Here is a 25,482-nt window from a genome sequence, read left to right as displayed (position 1 = left end):
ACTTGACCTGCGTGGGTCAGGTTAGAGTGCTAGCATTTCACAATTGTGGTCAGAGTGAACTCTGGAAACGTTAAAGAGCATGTCAAATGAATGACTTGGGCTTGTTTCAATCATATTATATCCACAATGTATGTTATTGTAACTTCAAGGGTTTGTTCAAGTCATCTGACTTGTATTAAAAACATTTTGGTGATTCTATTTGCGTCTAAATTTTGTTCATCATATAAAGTTATATTTACGCTTCAAATCCAAAATATATAGAATTTAAACAGAAATTCCTGCTGAAACTTCAAGAAAAGTCATTTGAGAGTGATTTGAGTACATAAGATCATTTTAATATTTTTGTCATTATTTTGCCTGAATATCCCTTTAAAAAGATCAATATTCTTTATATATTTAAATTGCATATATTTAACATCACGTATTGATATTGATATCGAGAGTTTTTCTTAATTTGTATAAAAGTATATCTTATAATGCAGTTTTTTTATAAGGCTTTCTTGTATTTTTTTTATTTTGAAATGGTTTCTTGGTGTTTTAGACATGTGGTGTAAAGTCAAAGATCTTAATTACTTAGCTACGGAAGCCATGAGTTTTTCAAATGTCAATAGAAAGAATATAAATGTTTTGACGAAGTTTCACTATTCTTTAAAAGCATAAGAATTAAATATTATTATAATAAGAGTAATTCTTTTTACATGGGCAAATGATAAGTATGTGATCACTTTAACTGATTCAAAGTATTCTTACAACTTCGAAGCGTTAACAATGTAAAATAAATGAGTAACAAATATGAGACGTGCGCGATGCTTTTTCACTTTGATCTTTTTCTGATTAGCTGTGAAGTATATTGTGTATCTTTTGATACGCCCATAAACTATAAAATGTCTTGGTAATGGAACTTTAAAACATAACAGATTAACTTGGCTTCGGATATATGTTATTTTGCTCGTTAATGAATCAAAGAAGGACGACACTATGACTTGTGGTTATGTTATTTATAGGATCACTGAGCCAAAAAAATGTTTTCAGGTTTTTAAAGTTTTTATTGTGTTGCCCTTTCATATCATTTAAAAAGATACTAATTTGCTATTCACGTGAGTCATATTTTGTTCTTTTTTACGTTTTGACAGTTAGTATACTTCATAATTATTTAGCTTTTTTTGTTATTGGAAGTCAAATACCACTTTGTGTACACTTTGCTACATTTATCCCAAATAAGTACGTATTCAGTGTTACTTTCTTCAAGTAATAAACAACAGATAAGCTTTAAACAACAACAGCAAACTGCATATCTATGTTTTGGCTTATATATTGACTATAAGCATGTTAACCGGCAGACGCTACCATGGTATGAAATCCTCTTTCGGTCGATATGTGCAGTGGGAAATGAGCAAATGTTTTCTTCTTGTATGACCATGTTTTCATCAAAGACCGATCATAATCAATGATTGGAATATGACCTGAACCCCTTTATCTGTCTTATGATATCCTTGTAATGCTGTATAGCTTTACATCTTCAACGTTTATCGTGTATATCACCATAAAATACGAAAATACTGTAAGACATTTATTGAAATATTGATGGGTATCTCTTGCTGTTAACCTTGGTCAAAAGCCAATGTTAACTGAGATATTAATGTAATGGTTGTTTATTTTTATTACCCTTGTAACACTGTTTCTGTTCCAGTGTGTAAAAAATTAAGAAGTCCTTGAAAATATTATGAGCGTCACTTTGGTAGGTAGTTGGTAGTTGAATGTTCGAATAATCGGTAGTTGGTAATATACACATCATACAGTTTTAATCACAGAAGAACGGAGGGGACCTAGGTGGTTTTTTCACGCGAATCCCTAGTTGGTAATTCGAACTTTAACATTATATGACAAGATGAATGTCCCTACGTCGACAAGGGGATTCAGTTGGTTGATGCATGGTCATGTTAACTGTGTTTGAGTAGTGTCCAGTTCTGTTTGCCAGGTCAGTTTGTGAGTAGTGTGCTCTGGTTGTTTGAGTAGTTCTGTGTGTGTCAGTAGTGTCCTGTGTACCAGTGTTTGAGTAGTGTCCTGTGTGTCAAGTCATTCTGTGAGAAGTGTCATGTTTGTCATGTTAGCTGAGTTCGTAGTGTCCTGTGTCAGTAGTGTCAGGTCAGTGTTTGATTAGTTATGTGTTTGCCAGTAGTGTAGTGCCCTATTAGCTATGTGAGCAGTGTCCTGTATTGTTTTGTTTGTCAGGTCAGAGCGTGCGTCATGAAAGCTATTAATATTGTGTGTTTTAGGTCAGTATAAGTCCCCTGTGTGTCTGTGTGTGACATGTTTGCTGTGTGCTTTGTTGTGTCCTGTATGTCAGAAGTGTCCGGTATGTGAGTGTGTAAGTAGTGACCTGTGTGTCACGTCAGTGTGATAGTAATGTCCTTTGTGTTTGGTCAGTGTGTGAGTAGTGTCCTGAATGTCAGGTCAATCTGTAAGTTGTGCCTTGTGTGTCAGTAGTGTCCTGTGTTTCTAGTCAGAGTGTTAGTAGTGTCCTGTATGTTTGGTCACTGTGTGAGTAATGCCCTGTGTTTCTGATCAGAGTGTTAGTAGTGTCCTGTGTGTCAGTATGTGAGTACTGTCTCGTGTGTCAGTGTGCGAGTAGTGCCCCGTGTTTCTGGTCAGAGTGTGAGTAGTGTCTTGTGTGTCAGAGTGTGTGTAGTGGTCTGTGTGTCTGGTCAGAGTGTAAGTAGTGTCCTTCATGTTTGGTCAGTGTGTGAGTAGTATCTTGTGTGTCAGAGTGTTAGTAGTGTCCTGTGTGTCAGTGTGTGAGAGGTGTGCTGTACGTGTATCAGTGTGTAAGTAGTGTCCTGTGTGTCAGTGTGTTAGTAGTGTCATGTGTGTCAGTGTGTGAATAATGACCCCTGTGTCAGTGTGTGAGTAGTGTCTTGTGTGTCAGATAGTGAGTAGTATGCTGTGTGTTAGTTTGTGAGTAGTGTCATGTGTGTCAGAGTGTGAGTAGTGTCCTGTGTGGCAGAGTGTGAGTAGTATGTTGTGTGTCAGTGTGTGAGTAGTGACCTGTGTGTTAGTTTGTGAGTAGTGTCATGTGTGTCAGAGTGTGAGTAGTGTCCTGTGTGGCAGAGTGTGAGTAGTATGTTGTGTGTCAGTGTGTGAGTAGTGTTTTGTGTGTCAGAGTGTGAATAGTGTCCTGTATGTTAGTGTGTGAGTAGTGTCCTGTGTGTAAGTGTGTGAGTAGTATGCTGTGTGTCAGTAGTTTCCTGTTTAAGTGTGTCAGTAGTTTTTATTAATTAATTATTATTTATTTCAAACGAAAGAGTGTTAGTATTTTAAGTGGAGTAGCGGGGGATCGAACTCGCAACCCCTAGACTTGTAGTCAGACAGTGTTACCACTGCACCACAGCGCCCGCTCTGATTTATAACTATTTTGGAAATCTTATATACTTATCACATTTGTAAACTAGAATTTGAGTAATGTGATTGAATTGAATTTTCACACCTAAATAGTTAATAAAGCGGTCTAAAGTGTTTTACAATGGCTGTCAAAAGTGACCTTGCTCCAGGGGTAATGATAAAGGACTTCACACAAACGAGTAGTAAAAGCAAAAAAGGTAAGTCTGTTGACTGGCAATAAAAAGAACTATACCAGAAAAAGAAATGTTTCGTTAAATAAAAAAGCAGTATTAATATCGACAATGAGTCAGGTCACATCAGTACCTGTTGTTACTGATAAATGATAGTTTGAGAGAAAAGTCTATCTTATTTAGTTTCAGTCGTTAAGAAAGTTTCTGTTTGCGAAATTACGCAAAAGAAAGTATGTTAAAGCAGCAAACCGCCAGACTCATGCCTATTTACATAAAACATTTGAAAATGTAATGTTAATTGAAAGTAAAAATATGCAAGTGATCAAAGAAAGTAAAAACACTTTCCATCCACGTAAATTATCAAATAAATGTTGAAATATGCAAAAAAAAGTCCATACTGCGTTAATCACGCAAACTAGTTTTATTTTTTTAAAAACTTAGTAAATTTTATCTTATCTTTTTGATTATCTTTATCTATCTTATCTTTATCTATCTTTTTTTTTCTTTTTCATTATAAAAGTAACACAATTATGACAAGATAAATGAATTTAACCAAATGGTATCACTACGCACACTACGTCGACCATGAGACTCGGCTTGAACTTATATGCTTGAATTCACATGTTGAATATTACGAAGCATCAATGGCGAACAAATTACAGAGACATATGAAACTAAAAATTAAAAGAAAAACAAGAAGAAAAGAAAGACAAACAACAACAACAAAACAAAACAAACAAAAATTCAATTCACTTATTTTTTTCGCTTATTTCGGATGCTCAAAACATATACTCTTTTAAAATTTAAAGATCACAAATATCCGACATGATTTTATTTCCTCCAAAGTCCAAAGAGCAACTACCACTTTAGCAATACCAAATGTGGTAACTCAATCCGAATGGACACTGAAAACGGGTTTTCCAACCACTTGAAAATGTGATTAAGTGATGCGTGTAAAAAAGCGATCTTAGAGCACGTAGAAATATATACAATTAATCAAGTTCGTTTTTAATATACCACTAAATATCTTTACTAAAGAAAAAAGACCATTTTATGCGTTATATGATATATTTCATGCAATTTGCGGTTAATTAAGATATCAACTTATTATTCTATTTCAAATAACTTCATTCGGTCTCTTGAAAATATATTTTGATAATTAAAACTCCTTCTAATTTTTTTTTTTAAAAATAACAGTTATAAAGAGGGATTCCGCTTTAAAAGATCAGAAAATGTCAAATTACTAACTTGTATTTATTATACGGCTTGTGAGTTGGCACATAGCCATACACAATAACCTAGAAAAAATGGACTACCTTGCAATTTTAAATATCATCTCACGTGAAAACGTACGAAAACGTCTGTTCTGTCTATGAATGAAATATAAAATGTAATCGCTTATATAATAATAGTTATTGTAAACGATAAAGGAGCATGTGTTTTGCTTCAGAATCGTCCATATTATTTTGTTTACATAGACCTAATAAAAAAGGTGAGCATATCGTTCAAAATAGTTTGCATAAATTAATTAACTTATGAGCACATCTTATGGGTAAGAATTTCACAATTAATGGAAATTTACTCCGCACAAGAAATTTACTTCGCACAAATTCTGCCATTGCTTACTAGAATCCGCCAGAATCTTAGATAATACACGAATAAGAAAAGATTAAGTACTTTTGATAGGACATAATAGTTGTTCCATCCATAACAAAAACAAAGAAGACAGGCAACTCCTGTTTATTTTCACAAACACAAAAAAACTCAAATCTGCTTTAAACCAATGCCAGGCAAAGGCAGAACATTATTTGACGTACTGCAACACAAAATGCAACAACTACTTTATGACCCGACCCCTGCAATCATAAATTTATTTAATGCATAAGCCTTTTGCAAACGTTATATGAGCCTCTTCATGACAAAACCAACATAATGCGTTTGCTAAGATTAGCATAAAATACGATATTTAATTTATTTCTCAATTAATTTTTAATCATTTTTTTGCATTTATTTCTGTTTTGAGTGCCCCAGTGCCCCAGTTGTTCTTTCAAGACATTCAATTTTTTTTTATATTTTTTAGATTTGTGGTCCTCAGTGGAGTTCCTAAAGTAGGGTTAATTTGATGCACTTTGCTCATAATACTTGTATTATAGGTAATCTCTGACATCAGATCTGAAAGAAGTAGTGAGTATTGAGGATTTACTTTTCCTATCAAACATATGTACTTTAAGCTCTAAGTTTACGCCTTTATTTACATACGATTTGAAGTGTTTTATTCATTTCATTTTGTCACAAACGCCCACCTAAGAAAAACGTTAATATATCTGCTACCATATACACAACCGTTTATTTTTAACTTTCCGATTTTTCTAGATTTTTGATTCTTTTTAAATCGTTTTGTTAGTTTAGAGTTTTTATCAATCTATGTAAGTGTTGTATTTGAATTAAAATTCTCATGGTTTATAGCATCATGTCGACGACTTACGGACTGACGGACGAACGATCATATGTCATGTTTATATGTTGAAGGATAATGTACATGTACATTAGAAGCCATGAGTAACCATCACGCATCTTTTTTTTTAGAATTACCATATTGTCTGAGAACATTTATGCTAGATATGACTTCATCTAGAGTTAAAACAACATTAATCAAGCAAATAAACACACGAACGAACATACAACCAAACAAAAGCACCAGAAAAATCCATAAACAATACCTCTTAAACACACTGCAAGCTTCTTTTCTGGTGTGTTTGCTTGCGCCCATGTTTGTGTGTATAAAAAAACATGAAAACATACTTTGCCACCACTTTATTGCAGATACCATATAGATTTTGAGGGCATCAAATCAACGCATTTAGTGTCATGGTGTATTGTTAAACATGCATACAGTATAGTGTGGTGCAGTGTGGTGTTGGTGTGGTGGGGGAGTAGTATCAGTTCCGAACTATATATAATATAAAGTTATATCACTCACTCACTCACTCACTCACTCACTCACTCACTCACTCACTCACTCACTCACTCACTCACTCACTCACCAACTCACTCACTCACTCACTCACTCACTCACTCACTCACTCACTCACTCACTCACTCACTCACTCACTCACTCACTCACTAACTCACTCACTCACTCACACACTCACTCACTCACTCACTCACCAACTCACTCACTCACTCACTCACCAACTCACTCACTCACTCACTCACTCACTCACTCACTGCTGTCATATTGTATACGTAAATTATGAACTTAAAGATAATAGTTCTACCAAAATGAAGATGAACACCTGTTAAGTGTTGACTAAACGTTATTTAAAAAAACAAAAACACACACAAAAACAAAAAACAAAACAAAAAAAAAAAACAACGATATAACGTTTTTCGCGCGTTTAACGCGTGTTCCGTTATGACGTCGCTTCCGGTAATTTTATTATGTTTTGCACTGATGAAGGCATATAGCCGAAACGTATGCAATAAAATTTAATTGTTTGTGTGGCTTGTCTGTTTATTGTTTACTAAACGTTATTTCACAGTCAAAACATACGTTATAAAGTATACAACGTTAATGCTATAAAAATGTACGTTTAGTTATTCTGTCATAATTTTAAAGGAGCTATATTATGGATAATATGTTTATATATTGGAAGATTAACTATGGGTTATATGGACAAAAATCTCACATCATATACATAATTTGATGCTAGATTCGTTAAATTAATTAGATAAATGTAAGTCAAAGGCCAATGCTAAATATTACTGCAATACATTTGTGCGTTCTTCTTTTTCAGGTGTGGAAATACATATACTACCACCAACATGTGAGAAAAAAGTGGTTAAATTCACCATTAACAAAATGTTGTAAAATGCTTGATTTTTAAACTAATTTTAACAGATTTTAAAGTATTTACATACAACAGACTTAACAAACACGTCGTTTAAACAACTCTTTATGCTTGCTGTTAAACGCGTTTGTAACATTAAACACGAAAGGAAAGAACAACAACAACAAAACCAAACAAAAATACAACAACAAAAAATAAATTGTATAAATAAATGACATAAATTTACTACAGCCCGATATATCTTTATCTTTGATAAGTTTGTATATGGCAAAGGCCACATTGCTAATTGTGCATCTGTTCTTATCTTATAGATCGCTTAAATCATATTGCCTCTAAAATCGTATTACTGATACTATTTTGTCTTTTCACACAAAAACAATAAGCATTGTTATTGAGTGTTTGATTTATCAACTGTGATGACTTAAACATCTACAATATCATTATCAACATACTTATATCTATAGGTCTAATTAGTCATAATCTTATTGTAAGTTGACAAGTGCTTGACCTCATCTTATAATCTGATAGACACGGAAGAGTCTTGTAAATGTGAATACCATTTTCTCCTTGTATTTCCCCTCTACCGAGATCTTCGTTCAACATATTTTTATAAATAAATAAATAAATAAATAGACTCATGTATTTGTTCCAAAAACATTAACTTGTCGAAATTACTGAAAAATGTTAACCAAACATTACCCTATATATATTTTTTTTAAATACAAGAACATTGTCTTAAACAATAAATCATGGACACCTAGAAACTCGAAGCTTTGAACATTCATAGTGATGTCATTGAGCCTTAGGATGAAGAAATGAATTTGTTCACGACAAAAACGTGTACATGAACAGGAAATTTAAATACGAAAAAGCAGAAACTAAAATCCAATCAAATTTCAAAGGCTTTACAATCAAACAATTAAACTTGGTTTATATATTTTAGTTTATGAACAGAAAACAATGCATTGCGTTTGGTTTATTTCTCACCATTGTTAGTAAAATGCACTTAACAGCATTAACAAAGTCTGGATGATGATAAAATATTACAGCACCCTGCATTTCTAAAACAATTGAAAAATTGCCATACATCAAACAGTGCAATTCTTTCATTTGAAAAATATATAAAAATGCATTTTACAACAAACGATTTTTTTTTCTCATGAAATTATTATGGGTCACATAATGCGCTTAATTAAGATATAATTGGTGAATATATGAATCTACCTAACAGAGCCCTCTGTTTTAGGTCAAACATCAAACAAATTGCATTGTTCGATCTCCTTTTGTTATGATAGAGCCGTATCAGTACATATATTTTTGGATTGTTACTAGATATAATTTAAACAATGTATGATCTAAGAGATGACTCTTATCTAATCGAGGATATAATAAATGTTCTCTGAAACACTATAAAATCTTTTTTTAGTAAAAATATATTCTGTTCTTTATATTTCATAAAATAGACAGGACTCATTTTGAGGATTTGACCCTCTATAAGATGCTATCTAGAGGCATTTAGTAGTACAAGTTGTATCTTGGTATATTTACACATTTCGAGTATGCTGTCCATGATAAAATTTTAAATATTGTCTGACCTTATATTTGGTAATCGAAGTAAACAGATAATGATTCTTATATGATAAAATCACATCTGTCTATTAACGTTCGGAACAGTGTTTTAGTTAAAATTAAAACTAGCATTCTCAAAATAAAACGAATATGAAGGATAACAAATGCTCCAAAGTCCTAACAGCAGTTCTCAACACCAGTTCGCTTACACTCTTATTAATTAATGCAAACGTCCAATATATATTATATTTAATAACAACTAGTTTCATAATAACATCGTTAAAATGATTGTTGCATAGGCATATATGCTTATGAATAGGAGCACAAAAGCATGTCACTAACCCAAACATATTTGTTAAAATTCAAAGAAGCACGATTGGCCTATGCATTTAATTTTATATTTTCCTCTTCATCCCACCTTCCCCACCAACAACAATGCCCCCTAAATAACAACAACAACAGATACATTCCTTATTTAACTTATAGCAAAACGAAAAGGTAAAATAATCAATCATTTAAACAACTCGAATTCTCTAAATGCCATCATTTGATACTGTAAAAGAATTTAATAACATTTTATAACAACTAAAATAAATTGCTATATCATTCATTACAAAACCATTTTCTGTAACGTACCTTCTCAATTAATTAAGCATAAGGTCTTATCAATCATATTTATTTTGTATTACATATCATCGTTAATATATTATTTCAAAGTAACAACACATGCTTATACTCAATGTTTCAATGTATCAGCAAATCCTCTGTCGTGACTAAACGCATTTACCGTTATCTTTATCAAGAAACCATTAAATCATGCTTAATTAGTTTTATCTTATGTAAGTTGACAAGTATTTGGCCATTAGTAATCTGACAAGCATAGGAATCTCATTCATAAAGTCAACATGTAAACGTTAACTATTCACACATAGGCTTAAGTTTCGTATTAACAAATGTTAAACTAATTGTAATTCTATTAAATTTTGTTACTGATGTAATATTCCTTTCTTACATTTTATTTAAAATAAAAAGACAATAAAAAGGATGCTTTTGTCAAACAAACATTTACTATATCAAAACTTTACTGTTACTATATCAAACATTAACTGTATCCGACACCTATATTGATTTGGTTTAAAAAATTATATATTTCATACAGTTAAAACATATACAATTATGCACAGCAACATGATGTGTATTTATTTACAAATTGTACGAGAGTTAAACAAAAAGTGACATAAATCTTGCTCCATGGGTAATATAATATTATCTTTATTTAATATATTATATTAAAATTAAGTTTTCATAATTGAATAATAATAATAATAATAATAATAATAATAATAAAAATAATGATAAAATCATCTCATCGATAAACAGAATGCATGTAACTTTGACTATATCTCCTAGTGTCAACAAACTCCAAAATCGTTACAACAAGCAAAATGGTCACAATTCCTTTATTCGTTGACTGTTTCGTAAATTTATTTAAATCCATTTTTGAATAAATTACTTGATTAATTTCAACCACATTTATACTAAGATTATTAATGCGAGTTTATATATCAGAATCCATCTATTCTGCTCAGCATTTGTTAATTTATATCTTATCCTTTTACATTTACAAAGCTCTCTGAATATTCACTCAGTAATAAAGATGTGCATAGCTCCACAATCACCAGTCTAGCCCCACTAATATTCCAGTGTAAAATATTAGAAGAAATTTTGCCTATAATAATTGAATACAACAGTGGTAGATATAATATTCCATGGAAGTTCATTTCTTTCCGTTGAGATTCGACGCGTGTATATTTAAACATTATAATACTATAATATTCCTGAGAGATAGCTTTAAAGTTTAATTGGGTTAAGTAAATAATTTGGAATGAATGCCTGTGATAATAAAAAAAAAAAAAAAAAAAAAAGCAACTAATCTTGTTGTTATAGTGCTGTCTTCCTGGTTTGTACTGTTTCAACTATTTCTTTTCACGAAACAAAAAAATAAATAAATAATTTAAAAATAAATGTAATTTCTTTAGCAGCTATCATGCAAATGTATTCAATAAAGTTAGTTAAAACATATTACTATTCATGATATATATTTAACAGGCGTTTTAAGAGTTATGTTACACGTTGTTTCCGCAGGGATTAAAGATGTTTTACAAAATTCTAACGCCACAACGGAGCAAAATGTAACACAATACGTGAACGATTCAAAACGTTCGTAACGTGAACATGAACAGAAGACATGCTAATAATATCGCAATGTACTTTAAAAATTTTTTAAAGTTCCTGAAATGTAAAATGAATTTAAATATTGATACATGTACATAGACGTTGCCTAGGGAGACACAGGCAAAAATTTTCATTTCTCAGTTTTGAATCTTTCATTCGATATTCTGTAAATGCCCTCAAAATGAATGTGTTAGACAGTCAAAGGAATAAAACTTTTCTCCATATAAAGAATAATATGATGATTTCCTAACTTGACCCGGGTGGGTCAGGTTAGAGGGCTAGCATTTCACAATTGTGGTCAGAGTGAACTCTGGAAACGTTTAAGAGCATGTCAAATGAATGACCTGGGCTTGTTTCAATCATATAATATCCACAATGTCTGTTATTGTAACTTCAAGGGTTTGGTCAAGTCACCTGACTTGAATTAAAACATTTTGGTGATTCTATTTGCGTCTAAATTTTGTTCAAAATATATAGTTATATTTACGCTTCAAACCCAAAATATGTAGAATTTAAACAGAAATTCATGCTGAGACTTCAAGAAAAGTCATTTGAGAGTGATTTGAGTACATAAGATCATTTTAATATTTTTGTCATTATTTTGCCTGAATATCCCTTTAAAAAGATCAATATTCTTTATATATTTAAATTGCATATATAGAGAATAACAGGTTACTGTCTTTTGAGAAAGGGTTTCTCAGACGAGGTTAGATATGGTCCTTGAAGGGGCGAGGCTTGCCGAGCCCCTTCCGGACCATATCTAGCCGAGTCTGAGAAATCCCTTCCTCAAAAGACAGTAACCTGTTATTCTTTTTATCATGCCTCTATTATGACTTTGCATCTTATTTTTTTAATTCGGGGCGCTAAATTTCTGAAAGTACGGTAACCACAAGAGGGTTTTACGCCAAAAAAGTAGTCCGAGGGTTTTTACCAATAATTTTATAACACAACACAATTTTTGGTACAATCTGTTTTAACAATTTATTTACTGTGTATTATCATAAATATTCAGCAAAGTCAATTAAACAATACCAACAATAAACATCATCAATGCTGATCTGGCGTAGGAACATAGTGTTCTCAAGTCACTGACTGAGAAAGGTTGATGTTCTCAGACAGGCTTTATCAGGCAGTTGTCATAGTAATGGCATGATAAATTGTAACATCACGCATTGATATTGATATCGAGATTTTTTCTTAATTTGTATAAAAGTATATCTTATAATGCAGTTTTTTAATAAGGCTTTCTTGTATTTTTTTTTAATTTTGAAATGGTTTATTGGCTTTTAAGACATGTGGTGTAAAGTCAACGATCTTAATTACTTAGCTACGGAAGCCACGAGTTTTTCGAACGTCAATAGAAAGAATATAAATGTTTTGACGAAGTTTCACTATTCTTTAAAAGCATAAGAATTAAATATTTTTATAAGAGTAATTCTTTTTACATGGGCAAATGATAAGTATGTGATCACTTTAACTGATTCAAAGTATGCTTACAGCTTCGAAGCGTTAACAATGTAAAATAAATGAGTAACAAATATGAGACGTTCGCGATGCTTTTTAACTTTGATCTTTTTCTGATTTGCTGTGAAGTATATTGTGTATCTTTTGATACGCCCATAAACTATAAAATGTCTTGGTAATGGAACTTTAAAACATAACAGATTAACTTGGCTTCGGATATATTTTATCTTGCTCGATAAAGAATCAAACAAGGACGATACTATGACCTGTGGTTAAGTTATTTATAGGATCACTGAGCCAAAAAAAATGTTATCAGTTTTTTTTATAGTTTTTATTGTGTTGCCCTCTCATATCATTTAGAAAGATACTAATTTGCTTTTCACGTGAGTCATAGTTTGCTTCTTTTACGTTTTGACAGTTCGTATACTTCATGATTATTTAGTATATTGTATTGGAAGTCACAATACCACTTTGTGTACACTTTGCTACCTTTATCCCAAATAAGTACGTATTCAGTGTTATTTTCTTCAAGTGATAAACAACAGATAAGCTCTAAACAACAACAGCAAACTACATATCTATGTTTTGGCTTATATATTGACTATAACCATGTTAACCGGCAGACGCCACCATGGTATGAAATCCTCTGTCGGTCGATATGTGCAGGGGGAAATGAGCAATTGTTTTCTTCTTCTTGTATGATCATCTTTTCATCAAAGACCGATCATTATCGCTGATTGGAATATGACATTAACCCTTTTATCTGCCTTATGATATGCTTACAATGCTGTATAGCTTTACATCTTCAACGTTTATCGTGTATATCACCATAAAATACGAAAATACTGTAAGACATTTATTGAAATATTGATGGGTATTTCTTGCTGCAAGCGTACGTTAATTGAGATATGAATGTTTTGGTTGTTTATTTTTATTACCCTAGTAACACTGTTTCTGTTCCAGTGTGTAAAAAATTAAGAAGTCCTTGAAAATATTACGAGCGTCACTTTGGTAGGTAGTTGGTAGTTGAATGTTGGAATAATCGGTAGTTGGTAATATACACATCATACAATTTTAATCACAGAAGAACGGAGGGGACCTAGTTGGTTTTTTCACGCGAATCCCTAGTTTGTAATTCTAACTTTAACATTATATGACAAGATGAATGTCCCTACGTCGACAAGGGGATTCAGTTGGTTGATACATGGTCATGTTAAATGTGTTTGAGTAGTGTCCAGTTCTGTTTGCCAGGTCAGTTTGTAAGTAGTGTGCTCTGGTTGTTTGAGTAGTTCTGTGTGTGTCAGTAGTGTCCTGTGTGCCAGTGTTTGAGTAGTATCCTGTGCGTCAAGTCATTTTGTGAGAAGTGTCATGTTTGTCATGTTAGCTGAGTTCGTAGTGTATGTGAGTGTATAAGTAGTGACCTGTGTGTCACGTCAGTGTGATAGTAATGTCCTTTGTGTTTGGTCAGTGTGTGAGTAGTGTCCTGAATGTCAGGTCAATCTGTAAGTAGTGCCTTGTGTGTCAGTAGTGTCCTGTGTTTCTAGTCAGAGTGTTAGTAGTGTCCTGTGTGTTTGGTCACTGTGTGAGTAGTGCCCCGTGTTTCTGGTCAGAGTGTGAGTAGTGTCTTGTGTGTCAGAGTGTGTGTAGTGGTCTGTGTGTCTCTGGTCAGAGTGTTAGTAGTGTCCTTCATGTTTGGTCAGTGTGTGAGTAGTATCTTGTGTGTCAGAGTCTTAGTAGTGCCCTGCGTGTCAGTGTGTGAGAGGTGTGCTGTCTTTCAGTGTGTGGGTAGTGTCCTTTGTGTCAGTGTGTTAGTAGTGTCCTGTGTGTCAGTGTGTGAGTCTGTGAGTAGTGTCTTGTGTGTCAGTATGTGAGTAGTGTCCTGTGTGTCAGTGCGTTAGAAGTGTCATGTGTGTCAGTGTGTGAATAGTGTTCTGTGTGTCAGTGTGTGAGTAGTGTCCTGTGTGAGTAGTGTCTTGTGTGTCAGATAGTGAGTAGTATGTTGTGTGTCAGTGTGTGAGTAGTGTCTTGTGTGTCAGAGTGTGAGTAGTGTCCTGTGTGTCAGTGTGTGAGTGCTAACCTGTGTGTTAGTTTTGTGAATAGTGTCATGTGTGTCAGAGTGTGAGTAGTGTCCTGTGTGTCAGAGTGTGAGTAGTATGCTGTGTGTCAGTGTGTGAATAGTGTTTTGTGTGTCAGAGTGTGAGTAGTGTGTCGTGTGTGTCAGTAGTGTCATGTGTGTCAGTGTGTGAATAGTGTCCTGTATGTCAGTGTGTGAGTAGTGTCCTGTGTGTAAGTGTGTGAGTAGTGTCCTGTGTGTCAGAGTGTGAGTAGTATGCTGTGTGTCAGTGTGTGAGTAGTGTTTTGTGTGTCAGAGTGTGAGTAGTGTGTCGTATGTGTTAGTGTGTAAGTAGTGTCATGTGTGTCAGAGTGTCCTGTATGTCAGTGTGTGAGTAGTGTCCTGTTTGTGTGTGTGTGAGTAGTATGCTGTGTGTCAGTAGTGTCCTGTTTAAGTGTGTCAGTAGTTTTTATTAATTAATTTTATTATTTTCATACGAAAGAGTGTTAGTATTTTTAGTGGAGTAGCGGGGGATCGAACTCGCAACCCCTAGACTTGTAGTCAGACAGTGTTACCACTGCACCACAGCGCCCGCTCTGCTTTATAACTATTTTGGAAATCCTAAATACTTATCACATTAGTAATCAAGAATTTGAGTAATGAGATTGAATTGAATTTTCACACCTAAATAGTTAATATAGCGGTCTTAAGTGTTTTACAATGGCTGTCATTCGTGACCTTGCTCCAGGGGTTATGATAAAGGACTTAACACAAACGAGTATCAAAAGCAAAAAAGGTAAGTCTGTTGACTGGCAATAAAAAGAACTATAGCAGAAAAAGCAATGTTTCGTAAAATGGAATAGCAGTATTAATATTGACAATGAGTCAGGTCACATCAGTACTTGTTGTTACTGATAAATGATGGTTTGAGAGACAAGTCTATCTAATTTAGTTTCACTCGTTAAGAAAGTTTCTGTTGGCGAAATTACGTAAAAGAAAATATGTTAAAGCAGCAAACCGCCAGACTCATGCCTATTTACATAAAATATTTGAAAATCTTATGTTAATTGAAAGTAAAAATATGCAAGTGATCAAAGAAAGTAAAAACACTTTCCATCCACGTAAATTATCAAATAAATGTTGAAATATGCAAAAAAAGTCCATACTGCGTTAATCACGCAAACTAGTTTTTATTTTTTTTTTAAATTTAGTAATTTTTATCTATTTTTTTTTCTTTTTCATAATAAAAGTAACACATATATGACAAGATAAATGAATTTAACCAAATGGTATCACTACGCACACTACGTCGACCAGGGGACTCAGTTGGTTATTCGATTCAAATGTTGAATATTACGAAGCATCAATGGCAAACAAATAACAGAGACATATGAAACTAAAAATGAAACTAAAAATTAAAAGAAAAACAAGATAAAAAGAAAGACAAACAACAACAACAAAACAAAAAACAAAACAAAAAACACACAAAAAACCAACTTATTTACACTTATTTATTTCATATATTTCGGATGTCCAAATATATATTCTTTTAAGATTTAAAGATCACACATATCCGATATGATTTAATAATCTCCAAAGTCCAAAGAGCAATTACCACTATCAAATGTGGTAACTCAATCCGAATGGATATGAAAACGGGTTTTCCAACTACATGAAAATGTGATTAAGTGATGCGTGTAAAAACGCGTTCTTAGAGCACGTAGAAAAGTATAAATATATACAATTACTAAAGTTCGTTTTTAATATATCACCACATGTCTTGAAAAAAGAAAAAAAGACCATTTATGCGTTATATGATATATTTCGTGCAATTTGCGGTTAATTAAGATATAAACTTATTATTCTATTTCAAATAACTTCATTCGGTCTCTTGAAAATATATTTTGATAATTAAAAGTCCATCTAATTTTTTTTATAAAAATAACTGTAATAAAGAGGGATGCTGCTTTAAAAGATCAGAAAATGTCAAATTACCAACTTGTACTTATTATACGGCTTGTGAGTTGGCACATAGCCATACACAATAACCTAGAAAAAATGGACTACCTTGCAATTTTAAATATCATCTCACGTGAAAACGTACGAAAACGTCTGTTCTGTCTATGAATGAAATAAAAAATGTATTCGCTTACATAATAATAGTTCTTGTAAACGATAACGGAGCATGTGTTTTGTTTCAGAATCTTCCATATTATTTTGTTTACATAGACGGTAAGACCTAATAAAAAAGGTGAGCATATCGTTCAAAATAGTTTGCATACATTAATTAGCTTATGAGCACATCTTATGGGTAGGAATTTCACAATTAATGGAAATTTACTCCGCACAAGAAATTTACTTCGCACAAATTCTGCCATTGCTTACTAGAATCCGCCAGAATCTTAAATAATACACGAATTAGAAAAGATTAAGTACTTTTGATAGGACATAATAGTTGTTCCATCCATAACAAAAACAAAGAAGACAGGCAACTCCTGTTTATTTTCACAAACACAAAAAAGCTCAATTCTGCTTTAAACCAATGTCAGGCAAATGCAGAACATTATTTGACGTGCTGCAACACAAAATGCAACAACTATTTCATGACCCGACCCCTGCAATCATAAATTGATTAAACGCATGGGCCATTTGCAAAACGTTACAATTCTTTTCGTCTTGCGCCACCAATTGTATCTACAATTTATCTTGTCCTCTACCATTGTCCTGATAGAGGCTACTGAATCTACCCCTGCGACCAGTGCAGACCGATGGTTCTTTTTTTTCTTCAGAATAACAGGTGAATAAGTGCATTTAAAGGTACTGAAGTGTGTAATGATATGACACGACTTGAAATAATTTTTCGAGATAGATGTTCCATTAGATTTAGGTCTGCAAAATTTCAGATCATTTGCTCACTCTGTTTTTCCAAGAATAATTATTCTAATTGCGGCAAAATTGAAAAGCGTTGCAAAGTTTTTCTTTCAAATCATTCTAGTAATAGCCCAAAATACGATTTTAAATTTATTTCTCAGTATATTTCTTAATCATCTTTTGCCTGTTTTGAGTGCCCCAGTTGATCTTTGTAAGAAATTCAAATATTATGTTTTAGGTTTTTGGGCCTCAGTGGAGTTCCTTTAAGATATTTATAACTAACTAACTAACTAACTAACTAACTAACTAACTAACTAACTAACTAACTAACTAACTAACTAACTAACTAACTAACTAACTAACTAACTAACTAACTAACTAACTAACTAAATAACTAACTAACTAACTAACAGAACGAACGAACGATAGATCCGACCGTCCGTCCGTCCAACCAACTAACCAACCAACTAACTTATCACACAACCAACCAACGTAAAGATAATGATAATGATTATTATAATATCTATTAATTAAATGCTGTGAAATTAAAGATACATCAATCGATGTTATGTTAGAAAATGACAACTAAAAATGAATTAAGAAAAGTTTTAACTTACTTCGATCTTTGCAAGGCAATTTGTCTATATGTCGCACTATTCCCCAAACTAAGAATAATTATCCCAAGATAATATAGCAAGACATTTGTAGATGGTTTCTGCATTATCAACAAGACTAGCGTCCCTAACCATATCTATTCTACCTTATTCGTCAATATTTATATAATCGTAAACAAATTTGGAATTTCAAATAATATAAATCAGTTTTGTATGTACGAGGTATATAAGAGGTATATAAGATTACTTTGTCGTATATTGAATTTACAAGGCTCTTAACTCCCACATAAATACTTAAAAGTGACACAGTACTTACGCTCACAGTAAGCTTTTCAGAGTATATGGTATTAAAGTGGAATTGAGAAACTAAAAGCTGCCTGACATCAGCGACAGTCAACTCTATTTTTTTTTCTCTCAACCAATCAAACTATTTATACTTTTCTATTGTAAGTATAGGAATCCCCAAATAACCTTGATATACAATATTAATATGATGCTTTGTTTTATGGTAGGAATAAGCTAAGAAAAAATATATGGTTCAGCTGGAAATTATATGGTGGCTTAATTTCGCCACCTTTGTCGTAATTTTGTATCTTCGCATTTTTTTGTGTGGAAAACTAGATAAAATATGACATGGCGTGAATTATCCACCATACATAACGTATTATTCATAACTTTCCAGCGTTTTTTTTAAACAAACACGATAAATTATTTGAAAAACATTGTTTGCTCGGATTTTACAATTTGTTTGTTTAAATTCATGATCTCTATTTAATTACTGGTATAATGAATGAAGATATGAAACTTTCAAAAGGTTCTTTATGTCTTGGGGTTAAACATTAAATATATTTTACATCTCATAATTAGTTCTATCATGCAATACCAATGATTGTTTTGGGTTGTTATCATAATGTTTACATAATTTATGAACTAAAAGATAATAGTTCTACCATAATAAAGAAGAACACCTGTTTTGTGTGTACTTAACTGTATTAATTTTCACAGTCAAAACAGACGTTATAAAGTATACAATGTAAATGCTATAAAAATGTACGTTTAGTTATTCTGTCATAATTTTAAAGGAGCTAGATTATGGATAACATGTTTATAAATTGGAAGATTAACTATGGGTTATATGGACAAAAATCTCACATAACATCTCACATACATAATTTGATGCTAGATTTGTTAAATTGTTTAGATAAATGTAAGTCAAAGGCCAATGCTAAATATTACTGCAATAGCATTTGTGCGTTCTTCTTATTTCAGAAATACATATACTAGTGTACCACGAACATGTGAGAAAAATTGTTCAATTCACCATTAACAAAATGTTGTAAAATGCTTGATTTTTAAACTAATTTTAACAGATTTTAAAGTAAAAATACGTCGTTTAAACAATTATTTATGCTTGCTGTTAAATGCGTTTGTAACATTAAACACGAACGGAAAGAACAACAACAACAAAACCAAACAAAAATACAACAACAAAAAACAAATTGTATAAATAAATGACATAAATTTACTATAGCGTGATATATCTTTATTAAGTTTTTTATATTGTGAAGGCCACATTGTTAATTGTGTATCTGTTCATATCTTGTAGATCGCTTAAATCGTATTGCAGCTTAAATCGTACTACTGATATTATTTTGTCTTTTCGCACAAGTGCAATAAGCATTGTGATAGAATGTTTGATGACATAACTGCAAATCGGCTCTTACTCGGCAGTAATTAGTGTAGCCGCTATTTCATGAAGAAACCTGTGCTGATATAGAAAATTGTGATTGGCGTATTTTAATTAGCCAGGTCAGGTGTTTCTAAAAAGGCTGATAACACTGTAGCAATGTGAGGATACATTCAAATTTATTACATAGATAATGCACGTGGAGCTCAGCTCGCAGAGACAAATGTGAACACAGTATACATTTTGATATCCTTTAAACTCTATGAAAACTCTTACCCATACTTAAACATCTACAATATCATTATCAACATACTTATATCTCTAGGGTCTAAGTATGGGTAAGAGTTCGTATTAAGACGACCGTAGGGAGTCTTATCGAACTCTTACCCATATAACTGCAAATCGGCTCTTACAACTCGATATCAGATAAAAATATAGAAAGTGTCACCTCTTTAATTAAGCATAACATTATTTTCCCCCAGCAGTCACGTACAAACAAGGATGGGGTCCAATTACTTAATCTCGCATGTAAAACAATGAGTTTTCAACAATACCTAGGATTGTTAATGCAATTCATTCCTGCCATATGAAACAAAATAATGTTTTGCTTACTTTTTCCAGAAATATAAACAGTCAGCAATTAATAATCATTTTTCTTAGAGTTAAAAGGAGATCAAAAAGTTACTGTGTACTCATTTGTCTCTGCGAGCTGAGCTCCACGTGCATTATCTATGTAATAAATTTGAATATATCCTCACATTGCTACAGTGTTATCAGCCTTTTTAGAAACACTTGACCTGGCTAATTAAAATATGCCAATCACAATTTTCACTATCAGCACTGGTCTCTTCATGAAAAAGCGGCTACACTAATTACTGACGAGTAAGAGCCGATTTGCAGTTATTTAGTTATAATCTTATTGTAGGTTGACAAGTACTTGGCCCCATCTTATAAATCTGACAGACACGAAAGAGTTTTGTTATATATGAAGTTTATTTATCAACAAAAATAATTATTATACTAGTCTATAACATTGCATTTTGATGATTTGCAAGTTTAACGTGTTTTCTTTGTTCTTTTTGCCCTTTTTGAAATAAATAAATAAATAAATAAATAAATAAATAAATAAATGAATGAATGAATGAATGAATGAATGAATGAATGAATGAATGAATGAATGAATGAATGAATGAATGAATGAATGAATGAATGAATAAATTAATTGATTAATTAATTTATTAATTAATTAACAAAATATTCACATAATCATAAATAAAAAAGCAAGCAAATAAATAACTTAACAACGAAACAATAAATAACTTAACAACGAAACACACAAATGATAATTAACATAATAAACAACAAACAAATAATAAATAGATAGATAGATAAATAAATAAATAAATAAATAAATAAATAAATAAATAAATAAATAAATAAAATAATTATCAAAATATTCACATAATCATGCATTTATTTGTAAAAAAAATGAAAAACAAGTGAACAACAATGTGATTTCGAAGATAAACTTAAATACTAAACTAAAGTGTGTTTGGTAGGTCGATATCAAACTAACTTACTTGTTAACACGTGGCATGTAATACTGGTCATATCTTTTACTCTCTACATAATCCTGAATTAAAACCATTAGAAAAATCAACACCAAGTTATATATAGATGGCATAATTAAAGCTACATCTAAATTCATTGTTAAATCATCTAAATCAAGTCTGCATTGGCTTAAACATTCGCGATTTGGATTTATAAAAAATCCGAAAATAACGTTCAACATTCGTTAACTCATTCGTTAATTTCTATTTTTATCTGCAGTATAGATATTTCCCACACTAACATTGCCTAAAATACAATATTCTAACGGCGGTACATTTAAATCCGCACAGGGGCTCATTCCTTCCGAAGAGTATGTTTAAACTATATAATATTTTTAATATTGATTGCTAAAGAGACAGGCAATAGTTACTTAAATTTGGTTGAATATTCAGCCTTACTACGCTAATTATCTTAAATGCACTTTTCAATCTTTTCATCTGGACAAAACCATTAAGCATTTTAGGAATAATTTGAAAATATGTGTCTACTCACTAGCAGAAATCAATTAGTGCATACGGTTGCTGAGACATTATTCTGTAAACCTTATCTAAAACATTTCTATGAAGATGTTTATTTTTCAAGATGATTCGTGGAAATGACGACCTGACTAGCGTATTTATCTGGCGATTTTTAGTTTCATTGACATCTTTAAATACAATAACATACATGTTACTATATGCTTTTTTATATTCGGTGAACCCGAGACATTTTCCAATCTAATCGTGTCATTTTACGCTTAATTAAGCAGATAAAACATAATTGATACCATTTTTAAGAAGTAACGCCGAATTCGTAAATGAAGCACTGAAGCAACGGCAGTTGTTTAAAGTTTGAATGAGCTTAGACCAAAAGCAGTTGTGTACATATGACTACAGTAACTGTTAACAACACTTCTCGAACTGAAATGATTTTTAGTATATAGGTACATTTATGTCAGGCTGCACATTCGTGCTGACTGTACTTACGATTGGTTTACTTTAGAATTTTCTATCGATTGATAAACAGTTCGAAAAAATGGGAGCTTTGAAAAATGATTTTTTTGCAAATTCAGCAGGGATACACAGGCATAATTTTCATTTCTTCGTTTTGATTTTTTTTTCATTTATCTGTAAATGTCCTCAAAATAAATACACTAGGCAGTCATAGGAACAAAACATTTCTCCTTAAAAAGAATAAAATGGTGGTTTCCTAACCTGACCCACGCGGGTCAGGTTAGAGCGTTAAGATTTCACAATAATTGTCACAGTGATATCTGGAAACGTTAAAGAACATGTCAAATGAATGATTTAGGTTTGTTTCAATAATACTACATCTACAATATATGTTATTGTAAATTCCATGGTTTGTTCAAGTCACATTACTAGTTTAAAAACTACTCGGTGATTCTGTCGGCTTCAACATATATAGATATTTTTACGCTTCAAACCTAAAATATATAGAACATTTACAGAAAATCTTGCTGGGACATTTAAAAATGTCATTTTAACGTGATTCGAGTACATAAGATAAATTTGATATTTTTGCCATAAAATTGTATCCCTTTAAGATAAGACATGCAAATATGTAAAGTCTTACTAGTGTCAGAATTATCGGCTGACAAGTTTAATCTATTTTTTTCTTGCAGTCCATCACATTACATTTTTATTACAAGTAGAATAAGTCTAATATAGACATTAAATGCGTACATCGAAAAAAATGCCCCCCCCCAGGTTAACCGTTAATGTTTGAAAACAAAGTGTGAAAGTTATCCACCATATTGAATGCTGAACCGTGCATGTTTTGCAAAATTTAAAATTTAAAATAATTCTGTCATATACATAGAATGAAAATTAGAAAAATCTTAAAAATCAAAATTTTTCAAGAAATTATAAATAATATTTCCAAAAATTTCATAGCAAACTTTAAAGGACGTCAACTGATACCCCTCTTGATTTGCATTACTATTGTCGTATATAAACAAATTCAAGACATATGTGTTAAATTTAGCCTCCTTATCAATAAGAAGGCAATGGCATAATTTTAAAGCAAACGGGCGGACAAGAAGAAGGGGAATCCTGTGATTCGTGTATGTGGTCGCACGGTCACTCTCCTTAAATGTCCTCGATGCATGGTAGAAAATCTGAAATAAAATGACAACCTTTTCGTCTGGTGTTCTAAAACTCTTTTAGATCGTAATAAGGAATTTTAAAATCCTCATTTTCATGTTTACCTATTTTTTCGAGATTTAAAATTCTAATAAGGATTTTTTTTTCACTTTAAACTAAAAATAACTTAATAAAAACTTTCATTCTCCTAAATAAGAGAGATAAAAATCCTTATTATGATTTGTAAACTAAATTGTGATTTTACACATAATTAGGAAAAATAAATCTAATAACAATATTTTTATACGCCATGATCAATTAATATTTATAATAAGTGTTTAAATTTTCTAATCAAAACATGTAAAGTTCAACTAGTTTTTAGGACATTTATGATTTTAAAACTACTTAACAGAAGTAACACAGTCCTGTTATAACCATTTATTACGACTTTAAGCATTAAGATTTTGCACCAGACTGGTCTGAAAACGTTGTCAGTATAGCAGAGATTTTCGACCATTTACATACACAGCGGACGTATAAGGAAAGTGACCGTACGACAAATAAACGCATCACAAGATTCCCGCTTCTCTTACTCAAAGAGTTGTCCTCTCCTTTATCACATGACATACTTTAAAACATGCCAGTTTCTTATTGGCTATTTTTCACAAATATGTGATGCATTGGTTTACATATGACAAAAGCAAAGCAAACCAATCAGTTTACGTCCTTTTAAATCCGCTATGAAATTTTAAAAAGATCATAATTATATAATTTCTTGGAATATTTTGAGATTCAAGTTTTTTTTATGTTTTCAATCTATGTATATAAAAAAATGAGTTTAATTCTGCAAAATATGAACGTTTGAAAATTTAGCGGCGGTTGCAACATTTAGCGGCAAGTGCGACATTTGGCGACACGTGCGATATTTAGCGGCAAGCGCGACATTTAGCGGCAAGTTCGACATTTAGCGACAAGTGCGACACTTCGCAGCAAGCACGACATTTAACGTCGTTGCGACATATAACGGCGCCACATAGTCCACGATCAGACGGTCCAGATCTTGGTCTGCACTGGCAACATGGGTAAAATAAGTTTTAATTAACACCAGTATCTTATCATTTAGTTTGGTTTCCATGAGGGAAAAAATACAAATAAGTTGTCATGACTAACTATATGATAATAATCTTTGGCAACTTAACACATAGCATGCATTTGAAATGGAAAAAAAAATCACATGCATTAATGACAATCGCCATTTGAAATGAACTATATCATAGATTTAAATAAACAAGGGACTGACAAACATTAAATTGTAAATATCTGTAATAAGCTATTTCTTCCGGAATGAAGTTATGTTATCAAATGTGTAGATGTGAAAATTACTCAAGAGAAGTAAAGTTCTGCCGGTTGCTACTAAAAGTGAACTTTTAATATAGCTAAATTCTTCGAATATAATTGAAAGCGTGCAATTTTTATGTCATACTTTTATCATGTTTGTTGGATAATTTTGACAAATATACTGTAAAACTTTGTCTAGGCATTGCCTTTAAAAACGGGAAAAAACTTACCTAGATTTATCTGTCAAATCAAACATAAAACTTCCATTCTTACAAGTGAAAAAATATTTTCAGCAGTATTTATTTTTATATCTGTCAGCATGCAATTAAAATTATTCATTAATTTCAATATAAGCCGTCTTCTGAAATGAAAAAAACGCGCGACACACCGGAACATTGATGGCAAATTTACCGGAAGTTAATGTGGAAGAAAATAGCTACGGTCGAAAAAATGTATCACGATAACATTAAAACATATTGCTTGAAAATTCAGTGTTATACTATTAGTATGTCATTTCACAGCTCATGTACATTTAT

The 25,482-nt window shown here is 32.0% G+C and overlaps 1 protein-coding gene across 2 annotated transcripts in view; it reads right to left on the bottom strand.

The window, feature by feature from the left end:
* The window catches only part of LOC132754567 (uncharacterized), a 101,929-nt gene extending 80,324 nt beyond the window's left edge, over positions 1–21,605 (bottom strand). The window contains exon 1 of one of the 2 annotated variants that reach the window (XM_060745214.1): positions 21,494–21,605. In XM_060745214.1, coding sequence (XP_060601197.1) covers positions 21,494–21,597 — 104 coding nt within the window. In that variant the 5' untranslated portion in view covers positions 21,598–21,605. The remainder of the gene's footprint in view (positions 1–21,493) is intronic. The other variant, XM_060745220.1, reaches the window with a different exon arrangement.
* Between the last annotated feature and the right edge of the window lie 3,877 nt (positions 21,606–25,482).

This window comes from Ruditapes philippinarum, unplaced genomic scaffold, assembly GCF_026571515.1.
Source record: "Ruditapes philippinarum isolate M1 unplaced genomic scaffold, ASM2657151v2 ctg3067_1_1_1_1, whole genome shotgun sequence".
In the NCBI taxonomy this organism is placed as follows: domain Eukaryota; kingdom Metazoa; phylum Mollusca; class Bivalvia; order Venerida; family Veneridae; genus Ruditapes; species Ruditapes philippinarum.
Note: the sequence above shows the minus strand (reverse complement) of the source record. Positions and strands in the feature narration are given on the sequence as shown.